Source organism: Podarcis erhardii (genome assembly GCF_964252035.2).
Source record: "Podarcis erhardii genome assembly, chromosome: 2".
Classification (NCBI taxonomy): Eukaryota; Metazoa; Chordata; class Lepidosauria; order Squamata; family Lacertidae; genus Podarcis; species Podarcis erhardii.
Genome location: NC_138498.1, coordinates 43,648,460 through 43,676,296, shown reverse-complemented (window position 1 = coordinate 43,676,296; position 27,837 = coordinate 43,648,460). Strand labels below are relative to the sequence as shown.

Sequence of the window (27,837 nt, the reverse complement as noted above, 5' to 3'; positions counted from 1 at the left end):
TTAAATGACTACATTTTACTAGTGCTTTTTTCTAAAAAAAATGTTTAGGGGTACTCTCATTTTCCTGCTCATATTGAAATACTGCTCTTAATGAGGTCAAACTTAGATTCACAAAATGTTTAGGGGTAATTAGTATTATTAGTATTAGTATTACTACTAGTACTATTACTACTACCTGTAGTAATACTAATACCGGAATTGGGACTTAGGAGACATGGGAATGTAAGCACATTTGCAGGTCTTAAATCAGTCTTTTAATTGTGTTACCGGAAAAATCCGAGGGCTCCCTTGGACAAAAAGTAAAGACACCAACCAGAGTAAATTGGAGCAAATCAGCAGCCTGTAGGCTTGGCCTTTATTGAACTGTTGCAACAGGGTGCTCCGCTCACTTGCAGGAGAGAGGAAAGACACAGAAAAATGGTGTGTAAGGCCTTATAAAAACTTTTGAAATTCCCATCCTGTAGGTCAAGCCCAGCCCCAGAAACATCATGCCTACATCACAGAAAGGAGGGGTTGAGGGAGGGGTGGTGGTGGTAACCTGAGTGTCCTGTCACCTGGCTGGTTCCCTTCTCCCCCTTCCCCATGAGTCATTTTCAGAAGACAAAAGGTAGTCGCAGTTTCCTGCCCCCTGAGGGGGAATCCAATCACTGTTCTTTTGTTATAGTCCATGTTGAATCCACTCGTGTATGCAGTCCGTTGTGTTGTTGATGGTCTTCTGTCTGAGACCATCAGGGTTGGCATAGCAACTGGCCAGGGCTCCTGTGGATGTGCTGGTATGCTCAAGGGATTATGGTGGCCTGTATCAAACCTTCCCCATTTTGTAGTCTTTCCTTCATGGAGTAAAATCAAAGTGGAACAGTGCAAATCCGATGTATGGTTGATTTTCTATGAATTTATAACAGAAGCGTAGTGTATGTAGTGTGTGTGAGTGTGTGTGAAGTTTGTAGAAACTGAATGATGGGGGGGGGGTCCTGCTACAGTTGCTTGCTTAAAATGTTTTTAATACAGATGTTTTACACAACAGCAGATTTGTATTGAATGAATATGGACAGGAACTGAAAGCTACAACATGTAAACATAAATTCAGAGTGAAGGGAAATGGAGCTGATTCTTCCCTCCGCTAGCTGCCTCCACAGGAGCCGACAACATTATTTAAGCTACCTGAAACTGGACAGAATCTTTTCCATTTCAAAGCTCAAGGAGGGGGGAAGCCTTTTTGAACCTTCTCCGACGTTTTTAATAATTGCAAAATGCTTAGGTGACATCATGGTGTATTCAGAAAGCCACCCTCTGCTGAAAGCGGCGAGCATAGGATAGGAGGGAGGGAGGGAGGAGAGCAGGCAAGAAGATTTCCTAGACTGGCTTTTCTTTACCAGTGACAGATCCAACGGGGGTCTTTTGCAGGAATCTGCATTCATCACAGAAGGATGTCTGTTTTGCCTATGGTGGAATATGCTGGTAGGATTTGGCTCTCGCACCCTTCCTAGGTATTCCTTTAATGATAATAAAATGTAAAGAAATACCTGTGCACGGGCCCAGTTTGACCAGGCATAACCATTAAATTGGACAGCCGTGTTTAGGGGAGGTATACTTCGAAATACAGATCTTGGAGACAGATAGCAGGGAGAGCCTTGCTGGTGGCATCAAACTGGTCACTGCTGGCTCCAAAAACCAGGGCAGAGGCATGGAGAGGGACATGCTGAGGGAAACCCATGTGCTTCATTCCTCCCCATGACACCATGTACATTCAGCCAGGCTTATTTCCTGACTGGCTTTTGACTCACAGTCTAGAGGACCAGAAAGACATTGTTCTAACCCTGCAAGTTCTTGCAACCTTTAAAAAAACACTCCTATGAATCAATTCTGCTTGTACACGTACACAAATTAGCCAAGTTTCAATGAGGTAAGAATGGGGACTGCAGGGCACAGACAATATGCCTGCTCTTTTCACAAATGAAGCCCAAGCGTCTTAGGCACTCGGTGCTCTTCCATTTTAATTCATACTTGGGGTCCAAAATCACACAGCATCGGGAACTGATTGGTTCTGTCCTTCCATCCCAGTTTCTGAAAATGAGAAACACAAATTTGTCTGAATTGCATGCTATCAGGGGAATTCAGTATATGGGGCAGGATCATGAACTTGGGAGCAGGGGTGGTAAGCAAATGCTGGCCTCAACTTTTTTGTGTGGGATAACTAGTCTCATATAACCAACATGCTTAAGTCTAATTAATGCATGAATGGGTTAATGCCACAGACAGAGAGAAAGCTGCCCTGTCAGGCTTAGCTAGGTCATTCTCCCGCACTTTGGTAAGGAGGGAATCAAGCCCATTGCTGTTCCCCTCCAGTTTATCTGAGAAACTCAGTGTGTAAAGAGGTCTGAGCTGATTGATCTTACAAGCCATTCTTGTGTTCCTATACCAATAATTTAGAAACTTTCACCACTGAAACAAAGTCCAGGTTTACAACCTGTGTTTTCTGACTGCTGTATGGAAAAGTACATGAATCTGACCTTTGGAGAGTTTGGGAAGATCTGCTATCATATTCTAAGAGGAGAGGTACTCAGAGGAGGAAAATGGTTCAGCTTTAGCTGTCAAGTTTGGAGGGGGGAGTCATTGCTAGTGCACTATAAGCACTAGGGAGCAGATCTAACTGTAGCTAATGCACATAGTAAACAGGGGTGGACAAGGAGTCATTGCAAATCAGTGCTATGATATGGTAGAGAATTTTCAACTCAATAATGCTACTCACGTGTAGGAATGATTTTTGAAGTCTTGCCACATCCACTTTCTTTCGGCCTCTATGTAAGTCAGTCCAATCCAAGTGTTCTCGCTTATTGGCAGTTCATCTTTCAGAAAGTCCTCATAGAAAATGAAAATAACATGAATTTGCAGTTGTCTAGCCACATAATATTTGCAAAACTGCACATATTAGGCAAGTGTTCATAGAAATGAATATATTAGTGAAAGTAACACACTCAATTATATTTTATTTATTCCTTAGATAGAATTACCTGTTCATTTTCACTGTCAATCACTATTAGATCTGCACCTAGGGCTTGGCAGAAACTTCTAGCTGTATTCTGTTGCATTTTTTCTGTGGAATAGTAGTAGCATTTTTCCTGAAACTTATACCAGTCATCTGCACACTTTGGAAAGCCTGCAATATATGGAAATGTTGATTAATGCTACCCAGCATGAATATATCTTAGATGTTTTGCTGGTCAAAGGATGTTATTGTGCCTGGAGTCATACACTATCATAATTGCCAATAAACACACATTTCAAAACCAGTCCCTTTGCCTTATCCAGATGGTGTGTGTGTGAAATATCATCACCTAAGGGCGAACCATAAAAATCTGGGTTCAGTTAACGGAGAAAGATGTGATCTGTGATTTGACTTTGGCTGTGTGTGCTGGGGAGATATGTGAAAGAAAATGTAATTCCAAGAGGATCTCTTTTACCAGTTCGTGTGTGTGTGTGTGTGTGTGTGTGTGTGTGTGAGAGAGAGAGAGAGAGAGAGAGAGAGACTTCTCATCTCTCTTGCTCCAGCATTCCATCCCTGTTATGTACTGAGTCGAATAGGATCCAAACTGCAGCAGTCTGATTGGTCCTAGAACAATAGGATCCAAAAGGCAGCAGTCTGATTGGTCCTAGAACAATAGGATTCAGAATGCAGCAGTCTGATTGGTCCTAGAACAATGCAGCAGTATGATTGGTTGGCAGGAACCACCCAATCATGCTCCAGATTGAAGTGAATCCACAACCTGATTGGTTTACAGTACAATTCCGGAATTAGCCAATCATGTGCAGCCCATTGTGTAAATAATGTATATAAGGCAGATACTTTGAGGGGACTTCCATTCATTCCTCCTCACCACTATGAGCTGAATAAAGAGCATGAAATCACTTTGCGACTCCGAGTATATTTCACTGGCGACGAGGATGGGATCCCGCTGAGCTGACTGCCACACACAGCACCGCAGCACCGCCACCTGCCGCACCGCTGCCTCGCACCGTGTATCCAGGCTTCAGCTCCGGGACACAAGGAACTCAGAATGGCAACTGACAGCAACTTCTCGCCGTTCAACCCAGCATCTGGAGACTGGGAAGCGTACGCCTCCCGTTTCACCTTCCTCCTAGAAGCCAAAGGGGTCACCGATGATGAAGACGCCAAGAAGAGGGCAATATTCTTCAGCGTCTGCGGAGAGGAGACATTTGAAATCGCCCGGGCTCTCCTTGCGCCTGAAGACGTCGCTACTGTTCCATACAAAACAATAATGGAACAGCTGAAGGGGCACTTTTCGCCACAGCCCTCAGTGGTGGCTCGTCGAAATGCCTTCTACGCAAAGCGGCAAGCCCCTGGGGAAATTGGGACAGTATACGGGCCCCCCCATTGCTCTACAGCTTGACCCCGCAGTACGACCAGTCAGGCTCAAGGCCCGCCGGGTCCCGTTCGCTCTGAAACCCCGTATAGACGAGGAATTGGACCGGCTCGTGGAGCAAGGAGTGCTGGAACCGGTACCTAATGCCCCCTGGGAAACCCCAATCGTCACACCTGTCAAGCCTAATGGCTCAGTCCGCATCTGCGCAGACTACAAATGTACCATAAACAAGGCCCTCACGGCCCATGCATACCCAGTGCCAGTGGTCAGCCATGTCCTTGCCACCCTGGCTGGGTCGAAAATTTTTGGCAAGCTGGACTTGGCCCAAGCATATCAACAGCTGCCAGTAGATGAGGCAACAGCAGAGGCACAGACGATTGTGACGCACAGAGGAGCATTCAGGGTAAAGCGGCTGCAATTCGGTGTCAGCGTGGCACCAGGCATATTCCAGAATCTAATGGACTCTCTCCTTAAAGGGATTCCTGGCGTCACCCCCTTCTTCGATGATGTGTTGATTGCCGGGCCCACACCAGAGGAGTTTGAGGACCGCCTCCGCACCGTTCTGCACCGTTTCCAGACAGCGGGTCTCAAGGTAAAGCGGGAAAAATGTCTACTAGGAGTGCCCCAGGTGGACTTTCTGGGATTCATGGTGGACGCAGAAGGGGTCCACCCGACTGGGGACAAGGTACGGGCCATTTGTGATGCCCCAGCGCCCAGGAACAAGACTGAACTTCAGGCCTTCTTGGGACTATTGAACTTTTACCATTCCTTCCTTCCCCACAAGGCGGCGGTAGCGGAGCCCCTACACAGACTCCTGGACAAGCGGGCCCCTTGGGTGTGGGGCCATCGCCAGGAGGCCGCATTCCAGGCAGTCAAGGACTTGCTTGTCTCAAACTCGGTCTTGGCACACTTCGACGAGAGGCTGCCGGTGGTGCTAGCATGCGACGCCTCACCCTATGGCATTGGCGCTGTCCTGGGACACCAACTCCCAGATGGAAGAGAGGTACCGGTGGCATACTTTTCCCAGACACTCAACGCAACCGAGCGGAACTACTCACAAATCGACAAGGAGGGCCTGGCAATCGTGAAGGGAGTAAAAAAATTCCATGATTTCTTGTATGGGCGGCCCTTCACCGTGGTGACTGACCACAAACCGTTGCTTGGCTTGTTTGCCCCCGAAAAGCAGACCCCCCAAGTGCTGTCTCCTCGTGTCCTCAGGTGGTCAATTTTCCTTGCCAGCTACCAGTATGCACTGATTCACCGCCCTGGGAAGGCGATGGGCCATGCGGACGCCCTCAGCAGGCTACCACTACCAGAAACAGGCCCCGACCCGGCACCTGCACAAGAGGTTATGAGCCTGGAGCTGCTTCCCGACCGCCCCATTCAGGCACAAGAAGTTGCACACCATTCCAAGAAAGATAGGGTCATCTCCCGGGTCCTGGACTGGGTGTGGAGGGGATGGCCCAGCAGCAGCCCCGGGCCAGAATTCGCCAGCTACACAACCCGCAAACATGAACTGTCGGCCCACAAGGGGTGCCTGTTATGGGGAAGCAGGGTCGTTGTTCCCCAGCCCCTCCGCAAAAGGGTCCTCACAGCCCTACACGAGACACACCCAGGGGTAGTAAGAATGAAGGCCCTTGCCAGGAGTTATGTGTGGTGGCCGGGGATCGACGGAGAGATAGAGGCCTGGGTCAAACACTGCCAGGCCTGCCAAGAATCCCGCCCAGATCCCCAAGGGCCCCAGTCCAGTCCTGGGAGTCTGCCCGAGCACCATGGTCACGCCTGCATGTGGACTTCGCTGGCCCCTTTCAGGGGAAAACATTATTCATAGTGGTGGACTCCTACACCAAATGGCTGGAAGTCGCACTGGTACCATCCACTTCTACATCCGCAGCCATCCGGGTACTACGCAGGCTGTTTGCAACGCACGGGCTCCCTGACACTCTCGTCTCAGACAACGGGACTGCATTTACGTCAGGAGAATTCCAAACCTTCACAGCGCAGAACGCCATCCGCCACATCCGTTCGGCGCCATTCCACCCTGCCACCAATGGCCAAGCAGAACGCATGGTGCGGACCACCAAGGACACCCTTCGCCGCATGACGCAAGGGGATTGGGAGTACCGCCTTGCCACATTCCTGCTAGCACAGCACAGCACCCCCAGCTCAACGACTGGCCGGAGCCCCGCTGAACTACTAATGGGTCGGCGCCTTGCAATCAGATTGGACCGCCTTCACCCCGATAGAGCTCAGGATGAGGTAGGGGTGGGGGAAGGCAGGAACCCCCGGACCTTCGAGGCCCAGGACCCAGTGTACGCAAAGAATTTTGGGGCAGGCCCTGCATGGGTACCCGCCACAGTCACCAGGGTCACTGGCCCCGTGTCGTACGAGGTGCTAACGGATGGGGGGCAATGCTGGCGCCGCCACTGTGACCAGATACGGCGACGATTCCCGGGAGAAAACCAGGAGGAGGAGGACAGGTCAGAGGAGTCCCAGGGGAACAGTGGGGCAGTGAGGCCCATAGAGCAGCAGGGGCCAGCAGGAGAGGCAGAACCAGTAAATACAGAGAGGTCCCGGGAGGCCGAAAGGACACCGGAACCAGAACCACGACTGAGCGAGCCGGTTGCGCCAGACCAAACAGCCCCATCACAGCCAGCATCCTTGGAACACGAGCCAGAACCAGAACCCCGGACCAGGGAACACCCCAGGCCGCAACGCACACGTAGGCCGCCAGCGTACCTTGAGGACTATGAATGCGACCTCCCGGGCAGGACTGGAACTTAGAGGGGAGGGGTGTTATGTACTGAGTCGAATAGGATCCAAACTGCAGCAGTCTGATTGGTCCTAGAACAATAGGATCCAAAAGGCAGCAGTCTGATTGGTCCTAGAACAATAGGATTCAGAATGCAGCAGTCTGATTGGTCCTAGAACAATGCAGCAGTATGATTGGTTGGCAGGAACCACCCAATCATGCTCCAGATTGAAGTGAATCCACAACCTGATTGGTTTACAGTACAATTCCGGAATTAGCCAATCATGTGCAGCCCATTGTGTAAATAATGTATATAAGGCAGATACTTTGAGGGGACTTCCATTCATTCCTCCTCACCACTATGAGCTGAATAAAGAGCATGAAATCACTTTGCGACTCTGAGTATATTTCAATCCCCCTCCTCTCTGTGTGTCCCTCTTGATCTCTGTCTTTGTTCTCACCCTGCCTCCTCACAGGGACTCCATTTTCCTCCCCCTAGTCTCTCAAACTGCTCCTCCTTTCCCTCATATTCTCTCTTGTCAGTTTTCTTTCTTTTCAGCTGCTGATTTGAGCCTTGAAAAACAATGTTATTAGTTTGTGGTTGCCAGACCTCTTTATTCACTGGATCCAGCAAATTTTAGAATTTAATCAAGTCAGGCTAATTGCCTGGGTGAGGGGCCATTCAGATAATAAAAGAAAGGTGATGGGCCATTAAGAGAATAAAGGAAAGAGGGCTCTGTGTCCAATGGCAAATGGGAGGGCTCCTCCTTCAGCTCTCAGATAGATAGAAGGGCAAAGCCTGAGTTTGAGGGCAGAGTTTGCTGCAATGTGAACTAGAAGCTGGAGAAAAAGCTGCAGGCTGGAAAGGCAGAAAGTGGGCCATAGTTGATTTCTGCTTCAATCCAAGGCTGCAGCTATGGGAGAAGCAAGAACTTTTTGGGGTGTTGATACTGTGAACCCCTCCATCTTAGGCTCAGGTTGCATATATGGGTAAATATATCATAAAGACACCACAGTCTCTGCTGTGCCTCATTTCCAGAAGGAAACATCTGAAACCCCTGGAATCCAGGCACTTCTCGGAGACTGGAGTGGTGTGCAACAATACATATAAGCTAAAAGAGGAATGCATACAGCTGAATACATAGAGCTGAAAGAGGAAGTGGGACAGAGTGTCGCTCTCTCTACTTCCTCCTTCAGCACTATGTACTTCTGGGGGTGGGGTGGGGCAGGTGGAACTACACAGAAGTAATACCCAAAAGATTTTACCTTCTTCAGATCTGAACTTACATCTAAGACATGCCATTATGAGAGTAGCCGTTGTTATGATCAAGGAGCAGAGCAACAGAACTGAGAAGATCATGAAGGGTTTCCTGCCAAAGGGTCCCCACTTGCCGTCCTCAAATGTAAACAGTGCTGCAAATTAAGAAGAATAAACCTGGAAGCTCAAGGAGGACCACAGGATTTCAGGAGCAGGACTGTTGAGAATAAAGAAGGCTTCCCTCAGAGAATCATGGCCTCTTTGGTTTGTTAAGGGTTCTCTTCAGAGAGCTACAATTCCCAGGATTCACAGGGAAGAGGGATTGGCTAGTCTCCCTTCCATCCAGGTTTCCCTCTTCCCCCCTGCCAAAATACAGCAAGCGTTCCATGCCTACTGAGCATGCTCATTCTGGGTTTCAAAATATTTTTTGTCCTTCTGGAAAACCTTGAGGTTTCCCCAAAGCTTCTGATACCTCCCTCTTGTGTGTGGATGGTGCCATTTTAGCTACATGAGGCTCCTTTGAATTTTGGAAACGGAAGGAATGAGAACAACAACAATGTTCATGTGGTCCTCCAATACATCAGAGCCGAAAGCGGGACAGGGAAGTAGATGAACAGTGTAACTGGTGTCTGAATTGGGCAACAAAGGCTTTTTAAAGTCTAATGAGGAAGGGGGATATTATTTGTGCTCCTCTTCAGACTGCAGTACAATAGAGAGACTAAAAACATTTATTTGTGCCATTTGTGGAGGTATGTTAATTCTTTTCACCTGGTTCTCTTTCCTCTCCCTTCTCTGGTAGCCTTCTCAGCCGGATGCCAGAAAACCTGATATACTCATATTCCTGCGCAGCATTCTTATATCCTTGCTGGTCCAAAACCACTGATTCTAGAGACAGAAAAGGTGTTGTTTTTTAAAGAGATTGCCTACTTGGCTCTCCGTTGTGACTTTCCAGATTTCATGGTCTTGCTACCCACTGGAATTGGGCATGTCCAGCTTTGTCACTCATTCTGGAATAGTATATCATTCAAAGAGCCAAAACTGGGGCAAAAGAAGCTTATTAGCAAATGTAAATATTAAGAATGCTTGTGCTGATAGCAAGTAAGAGGCTAACATGTTAATGTGACCATGCTGCAACTGCTGCAGCAACTGTGACTGTTTATTGCAGTCTTACTAAACAGCCTCCCAAGACTGGATAACTGTGGCAGCATGATCTAGTCCTAATGAGTATAGAGTATAGAGGAGAATTACTAGAGTATAGAGGAGTAATGAGTATAGAGGAGAATTACAGTTAGGAATGATAACCTTGTTAGAACACTCACATAGGGAATTGTGTGTTTTATATGTGATGTGGACACAACAGCAGCAGAACTAGAACAGCCTTTTGAGAATTTCCCGTTCTCCTCCCTTCCTGCTTCCTTCCACTGCCACCCTGATTTACCTGCGCTTCCAGGTTCTGACTCTGAGGAAACTTCAGCATTCTGAGAAAATTTGTCTGAAAGAATGTCATTCTGGTAATCTTCATTCCAATAGTCTTCATTCTGATAGCCGTCATCCATGATGGGTTTGATTCTTCTCCTCGAATGCCTCTCAGAGCAGCTAAGCTCAGTAACCGGATGCTTGTGCTTGCTGTCTATCACTATCAGCTTCCTTTCTATCTAACAAACCACAGAAATGTCAGGCGCTTGCCCCACTCCTAATGCTCAGGAAGGGGAGTGCAACTGTCATGGCTGAATGTAGCAAAGCAGGATGGGATGGTCCTAGCTAATTATAGCTGAACTGTGAAAGAGACTGAAGCTGATTCGTTACAAAAGGTTCAGACAACTATGAGTGGGCTCTTAATGAAAGAGCAAGTGATCAGGCTTCATGTTATTTGAGAAAAGAAAGGGACCGCAAAACAAAGGTTCAAATTATCATAAGAAATGTCTGTAGATGTCTGAAAGAAGGTTGATCACCCAGGTATCTGCCAAAATTTTCATTTGCCCTAACACTAGCAAGACGCACACTCCATCTGTGCACAGCATTTTTCTGGAAAAGTAATTTCATCTGTATTCTTTGTATTATTTGTTCAACAATGGGCTGGGTGTGGGTGTGTGCGGGGGTGGGGTGGGTGGTCCTATAAACTGAAATCAAATCCAGACAAGACAGAGGTCCATTTTATTTATCAGATCTCTGTTCTGCTAGGTGTCAGGGTGGTTTGCAAAATTAATACATGCAGTTATAAAACAATTGCAACCACAAAACAGGAAACAGGAAAAAACAGCTTCATATATAAAACAATGAAAAACAATTGCATACATACAAGTAGTTTAAATAGTTTTAATACAGATGAAAACTTGGATAAAGCTAGTTGGAAGAGGAAGATAAATGTGTGCCAAGTTGTTGAGTCTAGGAAGTGAGCCTCCTTGTGTATTGGGATGGGCACTCCTCTAGAAAGGGTAAGTTTGTAATTTTAGGGTGCTCTCTGGGACAGTGGTATGCAACAGAGCCTTCTCTGTGGTGACCTCTTGACTATTGGAATCCCTACCTTTTAGATGTGTGCATGGCACCATCTGCTTATATTTAAATGGCATACTAAGATGTGATGTTGGAAATAGAAGTTTGGGGAAGAGATTCTTCCTCTCTCCTCGCAGAGATAGGCCGATTGCTACAAAGCACATTAAAACTCAGTTAGATTCTGCATCTGCCTTCATCCACATTTAAACCAATGGTCCCCACAAAAATACGTAGGCTAGAATAAATCACAGACACCTTGTTTTGTAAATAAATAAAGATTTTACTTACAAAGTTTCAGTAGTTAGAGTAAACAAGTCTCTGTCCATCAGAAGTAAAAATAAAGAAGAAAAATGGTTTCAAACAATTTAAAAGGAAAAGAATGTGGTTTCATTACAAAAGGATCATGCGGTCTTTGTGTTAACAAAGACATGCAGGCTGTGTAAATCTCCTAGCTAGGAAAATTTACTTGCATGTATATTTTGTTGAGCTGGGAGCCATGCATAGCTACCAGCTTTTTCTAAGAAAGAGAGTATATAGGTACAACTGAGGTATGTAGAGAACTGGTCTTAACTGACCAACTAACTATGGGCTTTGGGTTGTGTATGCAGAAACCTGTTCAGTTGATGGAGCACAATTAAAGCTGTTTGAAATTATCACAAAGAAAAGCTACATGCAAGAACTAAACACATTAGGGTTAAAAACTACCATGTGCATTAGGTAATACAAGACAGACATGTTGAATTGTGGTGTATTGTCAAACCAAAGAAATGACAGCTGATATTCTGACCAAGCCACTACCAAGAGACAGTTCTGAAAACCTTCAAGTCAAGATGGGACTCTGAGTGGGTCGTTAATTGTGCATGCAATTGCTACATTTGCTTGAGAGGCAGTTTGTGGGATAACCAGCCTCAAAGAAACAGCATGCCTGAGTCTAATTAGTATTTGAATTGGTATCTAGGATTCTAACAAGACACACCTTTTAACCCAAGCTTTGGGGAATACTTGGTTGGTTGTCTCACCTTGCAGTTGTTGATTTTTAATACAATGGAAACAATTCATGAAATACTGTTAGGAATAGAGCACGCGTTTTCACAGCAGTGACACATCTGTTTGACTGGTGTATGCCTTGCTACAAGTTGCTTTTGCTTTTCTTCTGTATTTGCTTTGTACAATTATCTTTTTTAAAAAATTGTTTCTATGGAATAAAAATAAAGCAAATCATTTCAGTGGGGTGAAAGTGGAGACCGCAGAACGCAGGTCACCTCCTTGTCCCTCTCACAGACAGATAGATGGAGCTTATCACAGGGAATGTTGTTCCACTTGCCCTTTGAGGCTTCATCTGAAGTAAGAACACAATGGGTCTTATAATTATATTTGTCGGTAAGTTGAATGTTATCTGGCGTCTCCCAGTTTCTGAAAAAGATAGAACAGCGTGAGTCACATACCAGCAGGGTGATGAGAGGGGACAGAGCTTGAAGTTGGGAAAGAAACAGCTGCTGGCCTCAAATTTTCTGCAGATTCTGAGCAGCAGGATCAACTGCAGGTGACTGCAATCCTAGGAGCACTTTGCCCAGGAGGAAATCTCCCTTAAACACAGTGGTAAAGGTAAAGGGACCCCTGATCATTAGGTCCAGTCGCGACCAACTTTGGGGTTGCAGCGCTCATCTCACTTTATTGGCCGAGGGAGCCAGCGTACAGCTTCCAGGTCATGTGGCCAGCATGACTAAGCCGCTTCTGGTGAACCAGAGCAGTGCACGGAAACGCCGTTTACCTTCCCGCCGGAGCGGTACCTATTTATCTACTTGCACTTTTGATGTGTTTTCGAACTGCTAGGTTGACAGGAGCAGGGACCGAGCAATGGGAGCTCACCCCGTTGCGGGGATTCAAACCGCCGACCTTCTGATTGGCAAGTCCTAGGCTCTGTGGTTTAACCCACAGCGCCACCCGCGTCCAAACACAGTGGTACTGACTTCTAAATAAAGATGCCTAAGATTGTGGTGCATGTGAAGAAGAGAACATCACATTGACCAAAGAGGATGGTTCTGCTTTCACACAGCCAGTCCCAGATCAAACATCAAACATACTTGTCATTTATATTGAAGTACTGTTTACTTCAATGGCTCTGGTGGCAGCAGGATCTATATTCTTCCTTCTCCATCCAAGTTTCCTGCTATGCCCTTCATGCTTTTATCTACCACCTATAAAATCTAATAAATACAAATAGCTGCTGTTTAGATTAAAGACCAGGGGTGAGGAATAGGATATAACTTGGGGGTTGAATCCTTATCTCCTCCACCCACAGGCCAAGTGTGACAGGTGGGTAAGGCTGGACACCTGTCAATCACCTGGCATCACAATGACATCATATGACCCATTGTTGGACACTAAAACCCTGACAATCAGCTGATCAAAGCACCACATACAGCACAGGGATACTGGCCCAGTCCCATTTTTATCTCTTCACACCTGATGGAAGAAGGAGAATTAACATAGGAGGCTTTTAGCCAAGCTGGCACTCCATGTAACATCCACCTCCATACGGACCATATATACACTGGTCACATCAACACCCTACATTTAATTCTTTGCCATGGGTGCTGACAGCTGTTAGGAGACACTTAATACACCACAACTCCCAGGATTCTCTGGGTGAATCCATGACTGATAAAGTATAAGAGTGCTTTAAAGGTTTGGTTTGGTGTGAATATGTTGTTTCCTGTCCGTATTATGGGAAACGCACTTCCAAATTTTTACTGCTGAAATTCTTAAAGCTTTCTGAGCCTCAGTCTCATTGTGTAAAGAAGAAGAAGAAGAAGAAGAGTTTGGATTTGATATCCCGCCTTTCACTCCCTTTAAGGAGTCTCAAAGCGGCTAACATTCTCCTTTCCCTTCCTCCCCCACAACAAACACTCTGTGAGGTGAGTGGGGCTGAGAGACTTCAGAGAAGTGTGACTGGCCCAAGGTCACCCAGCAGCTGCATGTGGAGGAGCGGAGACGCGAACCCGGTTCCCCAGATTACGAGACTACCGCTCTTAACCACTACACCACACTGGCTCTCTAATAAAGGATAATGCATTGATAAAGGATGATGCATTGAGGAATTCTACTCACTCAAAGGTCAACTCTGTACCATCCACCCATTGCCACCCTGGTACACCCTCTGCATAACGCAAGCCAATCCACAGATTCTTCGTGGAATCCATTTTATAAATTAGAAAGTCCTAGACAAAATGAAAACAGAATTACTCTTTACCTGCTGCCCAATATTTTTGCCAAGCACTTTTGCATGTTCTTTTCGGTAATATATTCGTTTACATACACTGTTTATCCTAGTATATAGTTTTGTACACATTACAAGGATTGCATTGCAAAATTCAGAGAAATGCAAATCTTAAAGGATGACAGCACTTTGGTTCACATATTGTTTCGGGAAGTGTGAATTTGGTTCACATATTGTTTCGGAAAGTGTGAACTCAATCCAATTTCTCTCCTGTCTATACTTAAGTCTCAACTTCAGATCAGGGCATAGGACTGGCTTTTATGGGAAAGCAGTTCTCTGCCATCTGTTGTTTGCCTGCTTGCAGTAATTTCTGCCTAGCAAGGAGAGGGTGTCCTATGCAACAGTCTCTGAATCTCCACATCTTAGATGAGAGAGTCAGGACAGGAGAGACTCACCTGTTCCATTTTGTTGTCAATTATCATCAGATCTGCACCCAGCCATCGGCAGAAGCTTCTGACCTCACCCCAATTTCCTGTTTTTATGGGAAAGAAATAGCATTTCTCCTGAAATGCTACCCATTCATCTGAACACACTGAACAGCCTGCAAGATAAGGAGCCTTAAACAATATATCCCACAGCAAGTGCATCCAAAATGTTCCACTGGTCATTCATCCGATATTTCTATGACTGGTGTCACATACTACATGAACATTCAGCAAATGATACAATATCTAGGAGTTTTTAATCATATGATAGTTAATCACATGATAGTGTGACAGCAGAGACATGGGGACCTGCTCCCTTTTGGAAATCCAAAAGGGGTATTTAGGTTTCCCATTCAACCCACATACCCCACTGACCTTAAGATGGTGTGCCGCTTTCCTCACAACTTTCACCATAATGAGGAAGAAGTCAGTAAAGACATCAGTGCAAGTATTTCAGCTTACCAGGTAGAAAAATCTCCCCTCTCCTCCCCCTGCACACTGTTCTGGGGTTCTTACAACCCTCCAGATAGGATTTCTGATTTTCTCATATATTGTGAAGTGAGTTGCAGTAAGTATCAGCTAATCAGCAATGATTTTAAACTGATGCATTTCAACAGTGTGATTCAGCTGCAAAAAAAAAAAAAGGGGGGGGGAGGCTAAGGCAATCTTCAGCCTCATTAACAGGCCTATAGTTTCCAAGTCATGGGAATTCATAATCCCACTTTATTCTGCACTAGTCAGACCTCATCTGGATAACCATGTCCAAGAAGGCTATAGAGACAATAAAATGGGTTCAGTGAGGACCACTGGCTAATGAAGATACAGTGGTACCTCAGGTTAAGAACTTGATTCATTCTGGAGGTCCGTTCTTAACCTGAAACTGTTCTTAACCTGAGGTATCACTTTAGCTAATGGGGCCTCCCGCTGCCACCGCGCCGCCAGAGCACGATTTGTTCTCATCCTGAAGCAAAGTTCTTAACCTGAGGTACTATTTCTGGGTTAGCGGAGTCTGTAACCTGAAGCGTCTGTAACACGAGGTATTACTGTATTTAGGGATGTGGAAAATAAATAAATAAAGGAAGAAAGGAAGGTGTAAACTAAGAACTGGGTATATTCATCCTGGTTTGATTTAGTTAATTTGGGGGATTGGTGGGGAAAATGTGGCACTCTTCCAATACCTGAAGGGCTGTCACACAGAAGCTCATTTTCTTCTGCCTCAGCAAGCGGGACCAGATCTAGTGAGCTGAAGTTACAGGAGGAAAGGTTTTGGCTGAACAACAGGAAAACATTCTGGATGGTAAGAGTAGTTTGGCAGTGGAACCAGCTTCCAAGGGCGGTGGTGGGCTCTCCCCCATTGTAGGTCTTCAGTTAGAGGCTGGAGAGTCATCTGCTATGGATGTTCTAACTCTGGATGTCCTGAGTTGAGTAGAAGGAGGTGGCCAGAGGCCTTCATTCACTCTATGATTCTATGGGAGGTGGCCTGAGGCCTTCAATCACTCTATGATTCTATAACAAAACAAATTCCTTCCAGTAGCACCTTAAAGACCAACTAAGTCAGTTCTTGGTATGAGCTTTCGTGTGCATGCACACTTCTTCAGATACACTGAAACAGAAGTTTCCAGACCCTTCTATATAGTGAGAAGGTGGGGAGGGGTATTACTCAGAAGGGTGGTGGGAATGGGTGATTGGCAGATAGCTGTGATGAGCCTGTTGACGACTCTTAACGACTTCAATAGGTCTTACAGGAAAAAGCAAGGGGTGAAAAGGTGAAAAATGGCTTTGTCATGTATAATGAGATAAGAATCCAAGGTCTTTGTTCAGACCAGGTTTCTCCATGGTTTTGAGTTTGGTGATAAGTTGTAATTCAGCAGCTTCTCTTTCCAGTCTATTTCTGAAATTCCTTTGTAGTAAAACAGCTACTTTGAGATCTTGTATAGAATGTCCTGGGAGATTGAAATGTTCTCCTACTGGTTTCTCTGTCTTGTGATTCCTGATGTCCGATTTATGTCCGTTTATTCTTTGGCGTAAGGTCTGGCCTGTTTGTCCAATATAGAGAGCTGAAGGACACTGTTGGCATTTTATGGCATACACAATGTTAGACGATGAGCAATTAAATAGTCCCGAGATGGTATGTGTGATGTTGTTGGGGCCAGTAATGGTGTTGTCCGGGTGTATGTGGCAGCAAAGTTGGCATCTGGGTTTATTGCAGGCTCTGGTGCCAGTGTCCGTGTTAGGTCTGGTTGTAGTATTATTGTGGGTTAGGAGTTGTTTAAGACTGGGTGGCTGTCTGTAGGCAATGAAAGGTCTTCCTCCCAGAGCTTGAGAAAGAGAACTGTCATTGTCCAGGAGAGGTTGTAGATCTCTGATGATGCGTTGTACTGTTTTAACTTGGGAGCTGTATGTGATGACTAGAGGTGTTCTGTTATTTTCTTTTTTGGGTCTGTCTTGCAGCAAGTTCTCTCTGGGTATCAGTCTGGCTCTGTTGATCTGTTGTCTAACTTCATCTGTTGGGTATTTTAGTTCTAAAAAGGTTTGCTGTAGATCTCTTAGGTGAGAGTCTCTGTCTGTAGAATTGGAACAGATGCGGCTGTAACGTAGTGCCTGGCTATATACAATGGACTGTTTGGTATGTTTGGGATGGTAGCTAGAGGCATGTAGATATGTTTGTCGGTCAGTTGGTTTACGGTATAAGGTGGTGTCTATGTGCCCATCCTGTATTTTTATAGTAGTGTCCAAAAAATGTATTTCTTGCATAGATTGATTCATTGTTAGGTTGATTGTGGGGTGAAAATCATTGAATTTCTGGTGGAAGGTGTCCAGGGTCTGTTGACCATGTGTCCAGATGATAAAAATATCGTCAATGTATTGCAGGTACAAGAGAGGTTTGAGTGGGTAGGAGTTTAGGAAACGTTGTTCTAAATCTGCCATGAAGATGTTGGCATACTGTGGGGCCATGCGGGTGCCCATTGCTGTGCCGCTGATCTGAAGGAACAGGTCATCACCGAATTTGAAGTTGTTGTGGGTAAGGACAAATTGGCAGAGTTTGTGACAGATGTGACCAGAAAACACCATCGCTTACAACAAAATCTAAACCATGCTGAAAGGAGAGCCATAGATAATCTCAGAAACAACCCAGACATTATAATTAAAGAAGCGGACAAAGGTGGAGCTGTCGTCATCATGAACAAAACTGACTACATTCAGGAGGCTCACAGACAACTTTCCAATACCGCCTTTTACATAAAATTGGACTCAGACCCCACACAAGAATACAAAAAAGAACTGAACAAGATTGTTAAGGAGCTACCCCCACACATCCAAGAACAGATCCTCACTAACACACCAACAGAACCTCGACTAGGAACTTTCTATCTTCTACCTAAAATACACAAACCAGGAAATCCAGGACGCCCCATCATTTCAGGTATTGGCACTATTACAGTGGGTGTCTCCGGTTATATGGACTCTGTTCTGAAACCATATGCCATCAGTGCTCCCAGCTATGTACGTGACACCACAGATTTTCTGAGGAAAATACAATCTTTAAATAATCTTCCCAACAATACTATACTAGCTACTATGGATGTGGAATCTCTGTATACCAACATCCCACACAACGATGGTTTACAAGCTATAAGGAACACCATTTCAGATAAAACCACAGCGGACTTTGCCACCAAACTCTGCCAATTTGTCCTTACCCACAACAACTTCAAATTCGGTGATGACCTGTTCCTTCAGATCAGCGGCACAGCAATGGGCACCCGCATGGCCCCACAGTATGCCAACATCTTCATGGCAGATTTAGAACAACGTTTCCTAAACTCCTACCCACTCAAACCTCTCTTGTACCTGCGATACATTGACGATATTTTTATCATCTGGACACATGGTCAACAGACCCTGGACACCTTCCACCAGAAATTCAATGATTTTCACCCCACAATCAACCTAACAATGAATCAATCTATGCAAGAAATACATTTTTTGGACACTACTATAAAAATACAGGATGGGCACATAGACACCACCTTATACCGTAAACCAACTGACCGACAAACATATCTACATGCCTCTAGCTACCATCCCAAACATACCAAACAGTCCATTGTATATAGCCAGGCACTACGTTACAGCCGCATCTGTTCCAATTCTACAGACAGAGACTCTCACCTAAGAGATCTACAGCAAACCTTTTTAGAACTAAAATACCCAACAGATGAAGTTAGACAACAGATCAACAGAGCCAGACTGATACCCAGAGAGAACTTGCTGCAAGACAGACCCAAAAAAGAAAATAACAGAACACCTCTAGTCATCACATACAGCTCCCAAGTTAAAACAGTACAACGCATCATCAGAGATCTACAACCTCTCCTGGACAATGACAGTTCTCTTTCTCAAGCTCTGGGAGGAAGACCTTTCATTGCCTACAGACAGCCACCCAGTCTTAAACAACTCCTAACCCACAATAATACTACAACCAGACCTAACACAGACACTGGCACCAGAGCCTGCAATAAACCCAGATGCCAACTTTGCTGCCACATACACCCGGACAACACCATTACTGGCCCCAACAACATCACACATACCATCTCGGGACTATTTAATTGCTCATCGTCTAACATTGTGTATGCCATAAAATGCCAACAGTGTCCTTCAGCTCTCTATATTGGACAAACAGGCCAGACCTTACGCCAAAGAATAAACGGACATAAATCGGACATCAGGAATCACAAGACAGAGAAACCAGTAGGAGAACATTTCAATTTCCCAGGACATTCTATACAAGATCTCAAAGTAGCTGTTTTACTACAAAGGAATTTCAGAAATAGACTGGAAAGAGAAGCTGCTGAATTACAACTTATCACCAAACTCAAAACCATGGAGAAACCTGGTCTGAACAAAGACCTTGGATTCTTATCTCATTATACATGACAAAGCCATTTTTCACCTTTTCACCCCTTGCTTTTTCCTGTAAGACCTATTGAAGTCGTTAAGAGTCGTCAACAGGCTCATCACAGCTATCTGCCAATCACCCATTCCCACCACCCTTCTGAGTAATACCCCTCCCCACCTTCTCACTATATAGAAGGGTCTGGAAACTTCTGTTTCAGTGTATCTGAAGAAGTGTGCATGCACACGAAAGCTCATACCAAGAACTGACTTAGTTGGTCTTTAAGGTGCTACTGGAAGGAATTTGTTTTGTTTTGACTATGGCAGACCAACACGGCTACCTATCTGTAACTGGATCTATGATTCTATGTCTATTTTGTCCTCAGATTTCTGTAGCTGAATGCAGGTTGTCACTGTGTACTTTTAAGAAAGGAATCGTGTGTGTGTTGGAGTTTTTAGACATTTAAAACATAACATGGCTGTATGCAATTGGCATTTCTTAAATAAAATGAATTGAGAGGTGTTAGATATTTAAAAGATGGGTGCATGCGTGCCATGCTTTAAACGTGCATCATGCTTTAAGCTTCACATAAGTAATAACCCAAAAAAGTTTAGCCTTCTCCAGATATGGACTTACATCTAACAGATGTCATCACGAAAGCAGCTTTCACCATGATAAGGGAGCAGAGCAGCAGAAGTGAGAAGATGCTGACGGGTTTCCTGATGAAAGGTCCCCGCTTGTCATCCTCAAATGTATACAGTGCTGCAAATAAAGAAGAGTAAGCCACCTAGAAGCTGTAGGAGCGTCAGAAAATTTCAGGAACTAGAAATCTTGCAGGCAAGCAAGAGGCATTAGCACAGTTCAAGGACAAATTCCAGCCAGGAAAAGCAATCAAGGATGCTAAAAAGCAGGGACTGTGGCCTGGGGAGGAACCATGACTCCGTGAGTGTCCTGAGGGCCGGGCCACATTTGACCCCCAGGCTTTAGGTTCACCACCCATTTTAAGGGATTACAGTTTGAATTGAAAAAGTCTGATTCTGTCAGGCTGCTGCCAGCAACTCCCATGGCCGGTTTACCCAAGAACATATAAAGAAGGCAAGGTATGTTCTTGCCATCTGCTTTTTATTCAGTACTTACAGAGAGAGGCTTTAGAACCCAGCCTCTTGGATAATGGCGTTGTCCCAAGTGAATCTCCACACACACACACCCCATCTCTCCCACTTCCTTATTCATCATCCTCATCACCTCTACAGGTGCTGACAAGTGCCTTTGAGCTCTGGCTCTCCTACTTTCAAGGCTTGAAGGGTTCTGGGTGTGTGTGTCTGGAATGCTTTCTAAAGACACTGAGTCCATCTGCTGTCACCCTCTTGGTACTTCCTCCTCCTCCTCCTCCTCCTCTCCCATTATTTCTCAACTTTCCCCCTCATCTGCCTCTGAGATATGACCTCCCTCAAATCCCTGTCGTAATTCTAAACAGTCCTCCTCTTCTCTGGAAGAGTCAGGCTGGGGAGGCAGTCTCCACCATTCCTCCTCTGCCCAGTCCCTGACAGTTTCATATATTGCACAAGCATATTCCCAGAGTTTTCCAAGCACATTAGAAAAGTTCGTAATATCATTTGTCAAGTTCATTGAAGCTTTCACCTGGCTCTGCTTTCCCTCTGTTGTCTGGTAGCCTTCTCATCTGTATGCCAGAAAACCCGATGTACTCATATTCTGGCTCAGCATTCTCATATCCCTGGTCCAAAATCATTGAGTCTACAGAGAGGAAAGAGCACTTTTAAGAGACTGTCTGCTTTGTGACTTTCTGGATGAAAGGGTATTGCTGCACCCTGAATGGGTGCACATCCAGCCCTCTCTTTCTACAGTGCACAGGTAAGAAACTGTAACACAAACCAATGAGAATATAGCCCTTTTGGTGGCTTCTGTGGGTTAAACCACAGAGCCTAGGACTTGCTGATCAGAAGGTTGGCGGTTCAAATCCCCGCGACGGGGTGAGCTCCCGTTGCTCGGTCCCTGCTCCTGCCAACCTAGCAGTTCGTAAGCACGTCAAAGTGCAAGTAGATAAATAGGTACCTCTCCGGCAGGAAGGTAAACAACGTTTCTGTGCGCTGCTCTGGTTCGCCATGCTGGCCACATGATGCAAGAAAAAGATTTTTGGTACCTATAATGACAGGGTCCCCTGACCAGAACCCACTTGACATGATGTTATATCTCCTTGCAGACACAGATAAGTATGTGACCTGGGGGTAGCACTTTTTGCAACTGCTGCTAGGAAAATTAGAGCAAATTATATAGCCAAGGTAGCCGTTAACTGTAAAGGAGATGAATTTATTTGATCCCATCTATCTACCTCAGGCTATGCTCTATCTTTGTCACCAAACTCTGAGTATAAATTGCACACTGTATTAATTGATACTGTTTTTAACATTAGTGACCATATGATGATTTTAGCTTATGAATTTTATTGTTTAATGTTTTTATTTGTACATTGGGGTACTTTTATAACTTTGTTTAGAGTACGTAATGTTTTAATAATACAAATGTTTTAAGTCTTTTTTTACCAATTCAGTATAATTTCTTTTAATTGTCAAATAATTCTGTGTACATTGCGGCAGCCTTTGGCTATGTGCAATAAAACTGCCTGAGACTGCGACTGAGACTGAGACTGAGACTGGACCTAATGGTCAGGGGTCCCTTTACCTTTACCTTTTTTCCTATATTTATAACATTTATGTATTGCATTTTATTAAGAGCATATTAGTATAGGCAATACTAGGGCTACCTTCTGGAGCCTCCTGGTTTGAGTAAATGTCTTTGGGGGATAGTGAGACATAAGCCTTGGAGAACGTGAATCAACTAGTAATATGGTTGCTTTAATCAAGTTTCTTTCCCCACCCCCATCACTAGTCCTGACCAATGTTTCAGGTCAGCCTCTTCACTTTGGCAAATATTTCTCCCCAAATTCAGTTTAAATTCAGGTACCAAGAGATTCCAGATATACTAAACTGCTCCTTTTCCAGTCAATTTGATGGCTGCTGACTAGTAGTCTCCCTATAGACATTGCTTCTAACTTTTGCCCACTGTGGGACAGGGGTCCCACCATCTAGCCCTCACTCTTGTAAATTGAGCCCTTTGGAACACGTATCTAAAAATTGAGAAAAAAAGTTTCGATATATAAGAGCTGACACTTTTTAGCAGATATACATTTTAAGAAAGTTTATACAGCAAGCCAAACGTTAGCAAAAAGCAGCTGACATTAACTAAACTGTAGTGAAAAATGTGACTGTTTCTTACAATGTTTCCACAATAACCTCCGAGTTCTGCAGCAAGAAATTTTATTGCTCTTGGAGAACTGTGGCTACATGGCATAGTGCATAGAGTTGCAAATTTCACTTCGGAATAAGACACCTTCCCTAGGGAAGGGCACCTCCTTTATTTTGCTTCTGTTGTTCTGTTGTTCTGTTTTGCTTCTGTTGTTCTGTTGTTGTTCTGCTGCTGCCGCTTTGCCGGTGAGGTTTGGGGTGGACCGCTCCCCCTGCAAGCCCATTCTCCACCTTGGGCTTGGGGGCGGGCCCCATACTCCACCTCAGCATATAAGGCTCCAAGGAGGCCTCGGGACATTGCTGCTGCCGCTTCGCCGTGAGTTTGTGGGGAGGACTCTTCCCCCTGCAAGCCCACTCCATCAGACCAGGGGGTGGGGCCCACATTCACCACCGCCACAACTTTAAGGACACTGGTGCTGCTGCAGCAAATGTTAAAAATGTTTTTATATATTTTAAAGTGTTTTAAAAGTGTTTTTAGTTTTTACTTTGTTGTACCACCATAAACGGTGGTTTTTATTCATGTATTTTTATTTTGTTTTGTTTTATTTTGGGTTGGGGTGGGATGGTTGTTGAGTGGGGTGGGGATTGGTTTTGTTTTGGTGTAATTGTTTTTTTGTTTGTTTGTTTTGCTTTTATATTTTGTAAATGGAGGCGAGTATGAGGCTTGGGATTCATACCATGGAGGGGCGAGGGAGGTATGGCGGTGGGGGCAGATGTCATAGGCGAAGGATCAAGATACGGATATGCTCGTACCCCTTCCAATCTGCGCCCCATCCCGAGAGACGAGGGTAGGGTGAGCAAGGATTACTCACCTCCGTCACTGGTGTTGTGCAATGCCAGGTCTATTGGCAACAAAACCGCCACCCTGCGAGATTTCTTCACCTCACAGGGGGTCGACCTGGCTTGTGTGACGGAGACCTGGGTGCGCGAAGGGGAAACTGTCACCTTACAAGAGATGGCGCCCCCGGGTTTCTCTGTCCTCCACCAGTCGCGGACTGTGGGCCGGGGGGGGAGGGGTGGCATTATTAATCCGGGAAGATTGTTCTTTCAGGGCTCTACCATCACCATCGATCCCCGGCATTGAATGTGTTGGCCTAGTGTGGGGCTGTCTGGCTGGTGTACCGGCCACCTAGCACACCAGCAGCCACCCTGTCAGGCCTGCTGGAGGTGGTGGCCGGCTGGACCTTGGAATTCCCTAACCTATTGGTATTGGGGGACTTCAACATCCATGCTGATGCCACTCCCTCCTCACAGGCTCTGGACCTGGTGTCTTCCATGGCGACACTAGGGCTCTCCCACTTTGTTCCGGGCCCCACACATCAAGCAGGCCACACGCTGGATTTGATCTTTGGCGTCGGTATATATGTGATCATGTTTCTTTCGATGAAGGTGCCATGGTCTGATCACTACGCTCTGAAAGCCAGGATTGACGTTCCACCCCCACCCTGCTTAGGTGGCGAGCCGATTTGGGCTCACCCGCAGAGGCTGATGGACCCTGATAGATTCTATCAAGCCTTGTGGGACCTTTCTCCCCCTGGCGACTCATTAACTGAGCTGTTGAGGGCTGGAATACCCAGCTCCTGGCAGCCATCAATGAGATCGCACCTAAGCGCCCTCTGCGACCCCGCAGAAACCGGGCTCCCTGGTTTACCGAGGACCTCCGGAAAATGAAGCGGGACCTCAGACGGCTAGAGCGAGTATGGTGGGGTGCCCGTGACGGAGCTTCAAGAACATCTTTTAGGTTTTTTTGAAAACCTATGAGATGGCAGTGAAGGCCGCTAAGAAGTCCTACTTCTCGGCCTCCATTTCATCCGCTAGCTCTCACCCGGCGCAATTATTTAGTATAATTCGGTCTTTAACGTCCCTTGAAGGACAGCCAAATTTAAATAACAATTTGACACACAGCTGTGAGGCATTTGCGAGCTTTTTTGCGGAGAAGGTCCTGTTGCTCCGCCATGACCTCCCTGCCAATTTGGATACAATAAAGGAACTGGAGGTCCCTCGACTGTCCTCGGGTCCAGTATTGGGCCACTTTGACCGTATATCCCCAGCCGATGTGGACAGACTCCTCCGAGCTGGAAAGCCCACCACTTGTCCTCTCGACCCGTGCCCGTCTTGGCTGATTAGAGCGTGTCCAGACGAGGTGCGGGTCCCCCTGGGGGATATCATCAATCTGTCCCTTGGCACCGGGACATTCCCAGGGGAACTAAAGGAGGCAGTGGTGCGCCCGCTCTTAAAGAAAACATCATTAGATCCCTTAGATTTATCCAATTACCGCCCGGTTTTGAATCTTCCATTCCTGGGTAAGGTGACTGAGAGAGCGGTTGCTGAACAGCTTGGTAGGTTTCTGGATGAAACATCGGCTCTGGATCCATTCAAGTCCGGCTTCCGCGCTGGTCATGGGACTGAGACGGCTCTGGTCGCCCTAACAGATTATCTCCGCAGGCAGCTGGATTGAGGCAGGTCGGGGCTGCTGATTCTTCTAGACCTGTCAGCAGCCTTCAGCATGGTCGATCACGAATTCCTGGACCACCGCCTTGCCGGCGTGGGGATCCAGGGCACAGTCCTTCAATGGCTGCGCTCGTTTCTCTCTGGTCGGGGACTGAGGGTGACGCTTGGGGGGGAATTGTCATCGCGCCACTCCTTGGTGTGTGGAGTGCCCCAGGGTGCGATACTCTCCCCGATGCTTTTTAACATCTTTATGCGCCCCCTCGCCCAGCTTGTCCGGAGTTTTGGGCTGGGCTGTCATCAGTATGCTGATGACACCCAACTATATCTGTTGATGGATGACCATCCTGACTCGGCCCCAGACACACTGATCAGATGCTTGGAAGCTGTGGCTGGATGGTTACGTGGGAGCCGGTTGAAGTTAAATCCTTCGAAGACAGAGGTCCTCTGGCTGGGACGGGACGATATGGGATTGAGGGGGCAACTCCCATCTCTTGCGGGGCTGCAATTAGTGCCAGCACTGTACGTTAAGAGTTTGGGTGTAATCTTCGATACCTCCCTCTCCATGGAGGCGCAGATTGCAGCTATAACAAAGGCAGCATTTTTTCATCTCCGCCAAGCTAAGCAGTTGGCTCCTTACCTCTCTCAACCTGACCTAGCCACTGTGATCCACGCAATGGTCACCTCCAGACTGGATTATTGTAACTCGCTCTACATGGGGCTGCCCTTGAGACTGACCCAGAAACTCCAGCGGGTGCAGAATGCCGCAGCAAGACTCCTTACGGGGTCTTCGCTGCGAGATTACATTCATCCAGTGCTATACCAGCTGCACTGGCTCCCGGTGGAGTACAGGATCAGGTTTAAGGTGCTGGTTTTAACCTTCAAAGCCCTATACGGCCTAGGACCCTTGTACCTACGGGACCGCCACTCCTGGTATGCCCCACAGAGGAACTTACGGTCTTCAAATAAAAACATCTTGAAGGTCCCAGGCCACAGAGAGGTTAGGCTGGCCTCAACTAGAGCCAGGGCTTTTTCGGCTGCGGCTCCAACCTGGTGGAACACTCTGTCACAAGAGACAAGGGCCCTGCAGGACTTGACATCTTTCCGCAGGGCCTGCAAAACAGAGCTGTTCCACCAGGCCTTTGGTCAGGGCACAGCCTGACTCCCTCCTTTGGCAATCTTTAAAGAACTTTAGTATGGTTGCCATCAATTTTGATTTTAATTAATTTTTATAATGTTTTTAGAATGTTGCACTATTTTAGTGTTGTTAGCCGCCCTGAGCCCAGCTTCGGCTGGGGAGGGCGGGATATAAATAAAATTTATTATTATTATTGTGTGAACATAACACCTTATTACAGAACCAGAGCAACCCTTTGAGAATTTCTTCTCATTCTCCCCGTTACCTGCTTTTGTAGGTTCAAACTCCGAGTGCACTTCCTCAGTGTGGGATATTTTCTCTGACACATTGTCATTGTAGTATTCTTCATTCTGATAGCCGTCATCCATGGTAGGTTAAGGCTGCTCCAAGTCAGAGTTCTTGGGGCAGATGCAACACAGCCACTTGTGCTTCCTTTCTGTCACTATCAGCTTCTATCTAGCAAGCCACAAATGAGTCAGGCCCCTAAATGCCCACCCCCAGCACCACCTCGCTGCTTGGGGTAGGGGAAAGTCTTCTTGTTTACTTGGTAAAAGCCAAGGGAAAGCACAGTTTGTTGTTCTGTTTTTCCCCCCTTGTGCACCTCCCTTGCAACGATGCTGCGGACACTTTAAAGCATTGCAGTTCTGCAACTACGTAGCACTTAAAATGTAACATGCCTTACTTTGGTTCAGAATGTGTCCCTGCTGACACAGTCACTTCTCTGCTGGGAGAAAAGTTGTGTGGTCTCCTAAAGCTATATGGATGTGCTTTGCACTTAAGTTCCTGTTTCCACAAGCCAAACACCTCCTCAGAAGTGGCTCTTATTAGATGGAAGCAGTTTACAATTTAGTTGTTACAATCACCATCAAGTCATTTGTATCATGAGTTGCACCTCCTACCTACTCAGCATCTGATTACAAGAAAAGCTCAATTTGTTCCAAGATAAGTTTCCAGCTTTTGGTGGTGAATAAAAGCCCTCCTATGCACCCTTATCAGTAGATCAAAAGACCATGAGCAAAAACTCTGTTAACACTGGTAGAAGTCTGCAATCCTATGTAGGCTTTAGTAAGAATGCATAAAAGTGGTTATTCGTTACGTTCCAATTTGGACAAGAAAATTGGCTTCCAGGTGGAAAAATCAAAATTAGAAACAGAACTGTTAGAACCCAAAACTAAGATTTTGTCAAAGATGTATAACTTGCTGCTGAAATGGAATACTCAGGATGAAACGGTGAAATCTGCTATGATTAAATGGGCACAAGACGTTGGACATAACATTATGTTTGCTGACTGGGAACAGTTGTGGACCACAGGTATGAAATTTACGGCATGCAATGCTTTAAGAGAGAATATTATGAAAATGATTTACAGGTGGTACATGACCCCAGTCAAGCTAGCAAAAATCTATCATTTGCCCGATAATAAATGTTGGAAATGTA

At 45.9% G+C, this 27,837-nt stretch overlaps 2 protein-coding genes across 4 annotated transcripts; both read right to left on the bottom strand.

The window, feature by feature from the left end:
- Positions 1-79: 79 nt before the first annotated feature.
- LOC309334848 (early activation antigen CD69-like) lies at positions 80-13,686 on the bottom strand. 2 transcript variants are annotated; one of them, XM_081849444.1, is made up of 7 exons: positions 12,970-13,686; positions 9,831-10,039; positions 9,161-9,277; positions 8,422-8,547; positions 3,012-3,157; positions 2,750-2,859; positions 80-2,064 (listed from the first exon to the last, which is right to left on the bottom strand). In XM_081849444.1, exons 2-7 carry the CDS (start codon positions 9,946-9,948, stop codon positions 1,896-1,898), a joined length of 786 nt encoding a protein of 261 aa, XP_081705570.1. In that variant the 5' UTR covers positions 9,949-10,039; positions 12,970-13,686; the 3' UTR covers positions 80-1,895. The 2 variants fall into 2 exon arrangements, with proteins under 2 accessions (XP_081705570.1, XP_081705569.1); XM_081849443.1 differs by lacking the exon at positions 12,970-13,686 and having other exon boundaries at positions 9,831-10,440.
- LOC309334847 (asialoglycoprotein receptor 2-like) lies at positions 12,072-27,494 on the bottom strand. 2 transcript variants are annotated; one of them, XM_081849441.1, is made up of 6 exons: positions 26,665-27,486; positions 21,132-21,245; positions 20,127-20,252; positions 14,561-14,706; positions 13,997-14,106; positions 12,072-12,298 (listed from the first exon to the last, which is right to left on the bottom strand). In XM_081849441.1, exons 1-6 carry the CDS (start codon positions 26,765-26,767, stop codon positions 12,109-12,111), a joined length of 789 nt encoding a protein of 262 aa, XP_081705567.1. In that variant the 5' UTR covers positions 26,768-27,486; the 3' UTR covers positions 12,072-12,108. The 2 variants fall into 2 exon arrangements, with proteins under 2 accessions (XP_081705567.1, XP_081705568.1); XM_081849442.1 differs by lacking the exon at positions 21,132-21,245 and having other exon boundaries at positions 26,665-27,494.
- Between the last annotated feature and the right edge of the window lie 343 nt (positions 27,495-27,837).

What these genes read in the sequence shown, in the direction of transcription:
- LOC309334848 (XM_081849444.1), bottom strand. Translation starts at nt 9,948, where the DNA reads ATGGATGACGGCTATCAGAATGAAGACTATTGGAATGAAGATTACCAG. An exon ending in CATAATGGCATGTCTTAGAT is followed by an intron (nt 3,158 to 8,421) that starts GTAAGTTCAGAT and finishes CATATATTGCAG; the next exon opens with GCTTTCCAAAGTGTGCAGAT. An exon ending in TTCAAAAATCATTCCTACAC is followed by an intron (nt 2,065 to 2,749) that starts GTGAGTAGCATT and finishes TCTCATTTTCAG; the next exon opens with AAACTGGGATGGAAGGACAG.
- LOC309334847 (XM_081849441.1), bottom strand. Translation starts at nt 26,767, where the DNA reads ATGGATGACGGCTATCAGAATGAAGAATACTACAATGACAATGTGTCA. An exon ending in GTTTGAACCTACAAAAGCAG is followed by an intron (nt 21,246 to 26,664) that starts GTAACGGGGAGA and finishes TCCTCTCTGTAG; the next exon opens with ACTCAATGATTTTGGACCAG. An exon ending in TTGACAACAAAATGGAACAG is followed by an intron (nt 14,107 to 14,560) that starts GTGAGTCTCTCC and finishes CATTTTGTCTAG; the next exon opens with GACTTTCTAATTTATAAAAT.